This window comes from Bison bison, unplaced genomic scaffold (genome assembly GCF_000754665.1).
Source record: "Bison bison bison isolate TAMUID 2011002044 unplaced genomic scaffold, Bison_UMD1.0 scf7180017864239, whole genome shotgun sequence".
Classification (NCBI taxonomy): Eukaryota; Metazoa; Chordata; class Mammalia; order Artiodactyla; family Bovidae; genus Bison; species Bison bison.
This window is the reverse complement of record NW_011494811.1, coordinates 7,805,797-7,814,492: the sequence shown is the minus strand read 5'-3', so window position 1 is coordinate 7,814,492 and position 8,696 is coordinate 7,805,797. Positions and strand designations below refer to the sequence as shown.

The 8,696-nt window shown below is 41.1% G+C and overlaps 2 protein-coding genes across 4 annotated transcripts in view; one reads left to right on the top strand and one right to left on the bottom strand.

Moving 5' to 3' along the window:
• PPP2R5E (protein phosphatase 2, regulatory subunit B', epsilon isoform) overlaps positions 1-7,528 on the bottom strand; it is a 161,831-nt gene extending 154,303 nt beyond the window's left edge. The window contains exons 1-2 of one of the 3 annotated variants that reach the window (XM_010846804.1): positions 7,008-7,528; positions 4,675-4,838 (exon numbers count right to left, since the gene is read on the bottom strand). In XM_010846804.1, coding sequence (XP_010845106.1) covers positions 4,675-4,831 — 157 coding nt within the window. In that variant the 5' untranslated portion in view covers positions 4,832-4,838; positions 7,008-7,528. The remainder of the gene's footprint in view (positions 1-4,674; positions 4,839-7,007) is intronic. The other 2 variants (XM_010846806.1, XM_010846805.1) reach the window with 2 other exon arrangements.
• On the top strand, positions 6,121-8,091 carry LOC104993516 (serine/arginine repetitive matrix protein 3-like). Its single transcript, XM_010846827.1, has 2 exons — positions 6,121-6,195; positions 6,727-8,091. Exons 1-2 carry the CDS (start codon positions 6,121-6,123, stop codon positions 8,089-8,091), a joined length of 1,440 nt encoding a protein of 479 aa, XP_010845129.1.
• The last annotated feature ends 605 nt before the right edge of the window (positions 8,092-8,696 follow it).

Sequence of the window (8,696 nt, the reverse complement as noted above, 5' to 3'; positions counted from 1 at the left end):
TGGGAAGGGGAACTAATTAGGAAAACCAACTTGGAAGGAAAAATTTTCATTACATATCCTTTTGTATTTTTCAAAATTTGAACCATAAAACTCTACTATCTATTCAAACCACCAGTAAGTTAAAAATAAAAAAGCATTACACTCAAATATGTGGCAGGATACCAATGCAGAAGGTAAAAAAATCTTCAGATAAAGATATTTAAAATAACTAGTCTACCAAAATCAACATATCTGCACACTGTTTCTTCATATTTGGGGGTGGAAAGAGGTTCCTGACCACAAAACTATGCTCTTGTTTCCTAATTTTCAGAGAAATTTCCAGTTTCAACTTTTTGCTATGAAAATATAAAAAGTCAAATAATAATTCCACATTATTCATATTCTAACTTCTGAAATCTCAGTTAAATGACAATAATTAGTAACGTATTGGATGTGGTACTGCCATATCTCTTGATTTTTATTATCATTCCCATTTGAAAGACATGGAAACCAAGCTTTCTGACGTTAACTCACTTGCCCTGGGCAACAAAGCTAGAAGTTAGCTAGAACTTTTGCAGGAAACAAAGCCTGTGTACCTCCTCCCATGCCACACTGCAGCATAACCTCCACAGAGGAAGGGGAACACTAAAATCAAGGACACTATTTCTCAGGCGATCATTCTCATTATAAATACAGTTTAGAGCCCTAGACCATTATAAAAACTGAGAATTCTATCTGCATTTTCCTATACACTATACAAACCAGATACAAATCAAAGAGAGGAATTATCCCATTTAACAATTTCAAAAGCACAAAAACTAGTTTTAACTTGAAATTATTTCAGTCCTTACAAACTGTCACCCTATAAAATAAAAATGTATGCTGAATCATAAGCCTAAAGTTAAAAAAAAAATCAGAGAATGAGTGTCACAGAAATGTTACCCATCTAAAGGTTTCCATATCAAGAGGCAAAGAGTTTCTTTCTGCTGAACAGCACCTCCAGGCATCAAAGTTGTGGGAATATCTGATACCGACTGTTCGAACTATAAGCAAAATGTCTCAGAAACGTATGATGAATTGTGAGCCTAGCAACAATGATGCCACTTCCATTATAATCACATTTTCAAAGAGGTGGTAGTTTTCAAAAACATTTCTCTCAAATCTAAATGTATATAATCGTTTAAAGTTAAAAAGAGAAGGAAATAAGGAGTGGGTAGAGAACATAAACCACCTGACCAGATAATAACTCCTAGTAGTTATTAGTATTATTGCAATTATTATTCATGGGTGTGTGTGTGTATCTGCGTAAGTGTTTATCTCGTCCTAGGTACCTGTCAAAGTCTGCTTCCTGTCCTGCTGTGCAGGTACCCAGAAAGCATCAAAGTCTTTACTTTCTTATGACGCTCATAAGGCACTCAACCTCTACTGAATTTCCCTTATCAGGAAAATGAGGAAAAGTCCCTCAAGCTTAAAAACTTTAGGGCCTTCTGAAAATACTTTCAGAAGTACTTCATGGAGAAAATTCAGATGTCTATATGTCAAGGTCTATCCTGCAATTTCACAATTGCAGGAAAAGCCAGGTCACTCTAATATATTAACACAGACAGAACTACGTGCTGGTGCTGCTTTCTGCAGAGAATAAAATCACTGATACAAATTTCAAAACCCCACCTATTAGAAAAAGAGCAAAAGAGATGAAACTTTCCTTTCACTTTATTACAGTTCTGCAAATAAAGAGACTTTTTAAAATGCTAAGCAATAATGGTAGTGTTACTTATTTGACTGAGTTACAGTCAAATACTATGATGTCTATAATAAACATTTTTATAGGGCAAACACACAAAATAAGTGATCATTAATGAATACCTAATTTTTGAGCTTTCAAAAAGTATATGTTAAAAATGTTACAAAATTACAATGTTTATACAATTTCCATTTTCAAACTCCCCTAAAATTAAAGACCTTAAGGACATGTTTTTACTTTATTCTTTAAAGCAACCCCCAAAATTCAACTGTACTTTATACTGCACCCCCAAATAAAATTAACTCAAGCCTTCCAAGTTAGTCAAAACAATTCTATAGAAAATTAAATCAGTAGCTAGCCTTTGGCATGCATGTATAATTTATTCTGGTTTTTCCTAAGGAAATGGCAAAAAAAGAAAAGAAATTCATCTTACATTTTCATTATGTTCATAAACCACTTCCTAAAGTTGTAAGAAGGCACACAAAAAAAAGTCAATCCATTGTAAGGACAACAAACGTCATTCAACAAACTCTGTACATTCACTATAATCAAGAACATACACACATTTCTCAAGTCTGTACATGACTGTTACTTCTTTGTTATTCTACAGATATGGAAATCTAACTTGTGGAATGCTTCCTAAATATTTTCCCAAAATGTGCTTATTACACAAGAATCACTTTTAGTCTGTCTGGAATTAAGCTTGCAGATGTATCTAGTATTATATGATCTTGTTGCTCTCCAATGCTCCTATGCTGGCAAAATATACAAGTTCACAAAAATCACATTTTTGGAGAGCAGAAATCTTGGAAATTTTTCAGTACTACCGGACTACGTTTAAAATATAGGAAAAAGAAATACAAATAGCCAATAAACACATGAAAAGATGTTCAGTGTCACTAATAATTAGGGAAATAAAAACCACAATGAACTACCACTTCATGCACATTATGATTGCTATTATCAAAAAAAGAAAAGAACAAGTGTCAGTGAGAATGTGCAGAAATTGGAAGAAGCCTTGGGCACTGCTGGTAGGAATGTAAAATGGTGCAGCTGCTGTGGAAAACAGCATGGCAGTTACTCAAAAAATTAAACATATGACCTAGTAGTTCCACTTCTGGGTATATACCCAAAAGAAGTGAAAGCAGGGACTCAAACAGATATTTATACACCCATGTTCATAGCAGCATTATTCTCAATAACCAGAAGGCGGAAAAAGATAAGTTTTGTGTGCATGAGTGTGTGTGTGTGTGTGTGATGGAATATTAATCAGCCTTAAAAAGGAAAGAAATTCTGTCACGTGCTACAACATGGATGAATCTCCAGGACATTACACTAAGCAAGATAAGCCAACCACAAGAGAGACAAATATTGTAGGATTCCACTTATACAAGATACCTAAAGTATTCAAATTCATAGACAGAAAGTAGAATGATGGCTACAAAGAGGTTAGGGGCAGAGGTAACGGGGAGGCAGTATTTATTTAATGGACACAGGATTTCAGTTGGGGAAAGATGAAAAAGTCCTGGAGATGAGAGGTGGGGATGGATGCTTTCACAATGCAAAGGTAAATGCCATACTTAATGCATACTTTAAAATAGGCAAAGTGATCAATATTATGTTATATATATTTTACCACATTTTTTTAAATAAGGTAAGCAACAGCAAAGTGTTGAAACATGAGCCAAATCTGCCTCATGCACGCCTCTTTCACTACTCACAAAACAAACATCATGGCTCTGAGTGGTCAGTTAAATTCCAATTTAAATGTTTACCATGGACCCCAAGAAATTAATATAACAAAGTTTAAATCTGTTCTAAAAAAGTTTAAACTGCTTCCTCCAAATAAAGTCCTTTGCCAGACAGAGATGATAGTAGTTATCAGCTGTCCATTTCAGAGAAAATAAATTAGTAAAGAACCCAATATACCTCCCAACTTTGTAGTTCAAGCATGGCTACTTTTATCCCTAGCAAGTTTTTCTTTCATTTTTCTTTCAAAGTCTTACAAAGACTATTTTCATTTTTACCAGCAAAATCTTTAGTCAAAAATTTTCTCCACCAAACTCATATGAGCTCATCTTCATTAACTGTAGATATATCATCTCTACAGTAATAAATATTCATTTCATCTCCACCAACTTCAAGTTTACACTGGGAAAAACATAAGCATAAATTCATATGGGAAAAACAGAAGCTTGAAATATCCTCCGCTACATTTTCTAGTCACACTCCAGCTTTTCTTATGATAACTTTCTTATAATACCTTTGAAACAATTTCACAAATCATTATAGAAATAAATGTTCACTAACTAGCAACCAAGTTTTTTCTTTCCTTTGAGCTTAAAGGAAACCAAGTTTTTTTATTTCCTTTGAGAATAAAGTCCAATTTAGAAAAAAAACAGTTCTCATAAGAACTTATCCATAATTAATTCCACAAACAAGAATGATCATCAAATCCATTTCCTGTTTGTACTATCTGAAAACAAGAATGCATGTAATCAATTACTGACCATTTTTTCTCAATTTAAAAAAAATGAATTATTTCAAGTATCATTTTCTATATTTAAGTTAACGGTCCCATATCCTCTACTACTTCCTGTGATTAAGACTGTACAATTTATAGGTGTCATTGCATACAATGTATACATCTAAATCTCAACAGAAAAAAAAAAGAAAAACACAGACCCAGACATCTTAAAGTTTCTGTGGCGTTCAGTTTTTCTACTTATCAATGTTAGAGATACTCCTGATAATAAGTTTTTTTTCATCTGTCCATGGCTATTTATTTAGGTTCAACTGAGCCCTCTAAAAAGGGGGAATGACTTGTCTAAAACATGTCCTTCAACTTGCAACATAGAATTTTAACAAATATAGAACTTACAAAAAGAAAATTATATACAGATATAAAAAGATGAATTGAAAAGGAATCCACACCTGGTCATGAGCCTTACCTTTTAGCAGCGGCAGAGGTGTTAACTCAATAGGCTTGCCTTGAGACCTAAACTGTGAGGAACTTTGCGACCTCTTCTGTCTGGCTTTTCTGACGGACTTCCGAGAAAATCCGTCTACTTTATCCACTGATGGAGGAGTAGTTGGTGCTGAGGACATATCCCTACTGAAGAGAAAGAAGTATCATCCACACACCCCCAAGGTGGAAGCAAACAAGTGTGTTACACAAATTCTAAAATTCTCACACACTTTTTTTGAAAATGGGAATATGGGGGGAAAAAAGCAAATAAAATCAATTAACAGTTCTATATTCAATGGGAAAACAGAAAAACTTGGTGGAAAATAGAATTTAAGTACTATATAAACAATATTGTAATATTGCAGTAAAGACGTTCATTTATACCTGAAAAAATTCTTCTAAGCCATGTACTCATTTTTTAACTGCACAGCTCTTCTCATCTTGAGATCCTAAATTAATTTTGGAGCTATTCTGCAACTGGAAAACTTCCATCGATACATTTTCCCAAGATATTTAATATTATGAATGGGCTCTAGAGTTGAAATCCTTATGGTACTTCAAGAATCTACACCAATGGATCACAGCAAGGTGAAATTTACAATTTCTGAACTAACAAGGCATGTCTTTTTAATGCAATGTGCTAGCTAAAATAAACGACACCATACCACCAATGAAGACAGGCTAGATTAAACAGAACACATAAAGGGCATAATTAAAATCATTTCAAAGAAGTCTTCTTTTTCAAAGAAGCCATCTGATGTTACTAAAGCTTAAAAACTATGATGAAATCGTGCACCAAAATTGATGTAAAAACCTAAAGTCACAGCCTACTTACTTAGACAACAAAGTTGAGTTCCCTTGAAGTTCATCATCAAATATTTTCATTCCATCAAACTAATGGAACAGAACAGTTCCTTGAGATTTTTTTTAACCTTCTCAAACTATTAAAATGAAGGCTATTTCCTAAAAGTAACAAGCATTAAGCTCAGTTTCATTCACCAATTTAAACAGATGCCCTTATTTCCATGGCACCCAGGCTCCACCATGCCCCATGTAAAATGAATGGCAGTCTTGAATAGAAATAAGACACATAGTGGAAACGCTGAAATGCAATCACTCACCTGGCATCCCTACATAACATGAGTGGCTTTTAACCTCGAAATAAAAGAGTAAGGGAGTTTCTTTCTGAACGTGTGAGAATAAAAAGTTACCTGGATTAGCTGGATTCTGACAGAGCAAAAATCACAAAAACAGAAACCAAGAACAAACAAAACCTTACAGTGCTGAGGTTTGGGATGCTGAAGTCCCGTTTGGCTCTTTTTAAAAAAAAAGGTTTTTAGCAATCTATCTAATTTAGCCTCAAACACAATGTGATAGATAATTGCAAAGCATGAATGACTGTAGAAGTAAGATCACTTAAAAATTCATAATGACTGCATCTACAAGAAGCTCCACAACACATTTGTATGTTGTAAATTTAGGGGCAGCTTTCTTTTCCAATCTGGTATGTGAGTTATTTAGATTACACGTAACCCTCACAACACAAAATTTCCGTAAATCCTGTTCCTCCATCACTCATTTTGTCTCCCCTTTATTCTTCACGTCTCATCTTACAGATAAGTTACTGGTAGCAAAAAAAAAAAAATTTTTTTTTAAATCACTTGACCCTTATGCCCGCAGCCCAGGATAAACGTCAAGGATCTCAACCCTGAAGCGCTGCAGAACTGAACGTGCAGTAGCAGCGGGTCGGTGCAAAGCCCGGGGAAACAGGTTTCGCCCCGAACTAGAGCGCCCAAGCTTTATCATCCTCTGAGCAGCAGGCATAGGGCATTTCCAAAGCTCAGGATAATCCAAAGGGGGTGCTGGGGTGGAGGAGAAAGACAGACAAGGGGTTGGTCTGAAGGGATGCTCACATACTCCCTTTGCTCCCACCCACCCCATCCCCCCACCACCCGAAGCCCTGGAGAAGCTAAGCTGCTACAGAATCCTTCTCACTACACCAATCCCCCTTTCCTCCCCCCTCCGCCTCCGTCAGTGGATAAAGGGGGACAAGAATACGCCTCCAGTGCCGGAAGGTGGAGAAAAAGGGGGGAGGGGGCAAACAGAACGAGAGACAACATCAGAAGCAATTGCAGGTAAATCAGACAAGTGGGACCGGCGCTCCCTCTCCCGCACCTCATCCCACCGCACCTCTCGACAGCTCGGGCCAGGCCTTTCCCAAGTCCGGTGCCCTGCAGGTTCTCCAGGAGGACAGGGAAGAGGCAAGCAAGGAGGAAAGGAAGCAGACAAGCCCCGGGGCTGGAGGGACGAAGTTACCTTGAAGCTTCTGGAGAAGAATCCAAAGATGATCTGTGGTTTCGGAGGGGCGGGAGACGGGAGAGAGGGCCGCAGCGGGGGCGGGTGGCGGGACAGGGACGTGCAGGGGGAGGTCCGGACAGCGGCAGGGAGCCCGGGGCGACGGCTGTCCGGCGCGGCGTCCCTCCGGTTCCGCGGCGGCGGCGCCTCTAGGCCTCACAGCGCTCCGGCGGCGGCGGCGGCCTCACGATCCTCCCCCGCGGGCCCGTCCCATCAAATCGGCACCGACCCCGTTGCGGCTCCGCCGGTGGCTCCTCGCTCACATTCCCGGCGGGCGGCGCCTCTGCTCGTTGCCTCGGACCCGGCGGCAGAAGCGACGACGAGGGGAGGGGGGAAGGGAGGGAGGAAGACTGAAGCCGCAGCGGCAGCAGAAGGAAAGAGAAAGAGGAGGAGTCGCTGGGGCTGGAGCCGCCGCTGCCAGAGCCTCCGTTCGGTACCCGCGGTGGGTCCCCGTCAATGCCCCTTTCTCTCTCCTATTGTCAATATCACCGGGCGGCTGAGTCCATGGCACACGCGCAACCGAACCTTCTCGCCAACAGCGCCCGCCTCCGGCGCCCACTCACTGGAAACTTCAAACGGGAAGCAAGGCCTCATTGGTCGGCGTCCGCCTTCACTCCCCTGTCAGCATGTTCGGCTGAGAGCCGATCGCGGATTGGCGGCGGGGGGTGGGCGGAGAAACATGAGGGTGGGAAGAGAGGAGACCGAGGATTGGACTAAGGTGAGAGGAACCCGGATGCAGCCGCGTTCTCAGGCCGCGCTGCCGCCGCTTCCGCCAAGCAGTAGGGTAGGCCGAGGAAAAGAGCTGCTGCAGCGACTAGGCCTAACTGGAGCTGCTAGAGCTCGGGAGGTGTGCAGCGGACAAAAATACGAAGGGTTTCTGTGCAGTGCAGAACCTCTGGGCGGCGGTCGTCTGCAGCTTGAGGATTCTGAGGGCAAGGGTCGGGTAATTCCCGGCCCTCGATTCCGCCCTTTTCAGCCGCGAGACTGGCCCTTGTGGGCTCAAGTAGTCCACTCGCGACGGGAACCAGCGCCGCTGCTCGTGTAAATGGGCCCTTCGCGGCTCGCGGCCGTAAACCCCCAGCAGTCGCTCTCCGCTCCACCTTGTGGGAGGCCTGGCACCGAAATCCGAACCCCTGGGGCCCGGCCAAGGGTTGGATATCGCTTCGAATTCTCTCTCGTCCTCGTCTCCTTTTTCCTGAACCTCTGTTTTGAATGTCAGCTCTCTGGAGCTGCTGCAAGCCTGGTTGGGGCCAGGTCGGTGTGGCGGGCGCAGGTGGGAACGCTGTCTCTAAGCCCCGAGATCATTTACTGAGAACCGCCGCTTGGGCTCACCCGCTGCACGGAGCTCAGGGAAATCCAGCTCCAAACTGTGGGAGTTTGGGAGCTTTTAATTAGCAAGTTGGATCCGAAAGAGTTTGTGGCGAAGGCTTCACTTAACTCTAGCTGGAACAAGTGATTAAATATTTAGAGAAATGGTTGCATTCTTAGTGAGCCCTAGGCCAAGTGGTGAAGTCCAAGGGGTCTCAAAGAGTCGGACACGACTGAGTGACTGAACAGGCGACGTGGTGCATTACCAGATAATATTCTTGAACCGTTGCTCTATTCGACTGCATGCTACATTTGTCTTTTGAGAGGGTGAAAAAAAAAAAA

Bases quoted from the DNA above. Each gene is read 5' to 3' on its own strand.
- LOC104993516 (XM_010846827.1), top strand. From the start codon at position 6,121: ATGACTGCATCTACAAGAAGCTCCACAACACATTTGTATGTTGTAAAT. The intron at 6,196-6,726 runs GTATGTGAGTTA...CGCCTCCGTCAG, and splicing joins CAGCTTTCTTTTCCAATCTG to TGGATAAAGGGGGACAAGAA.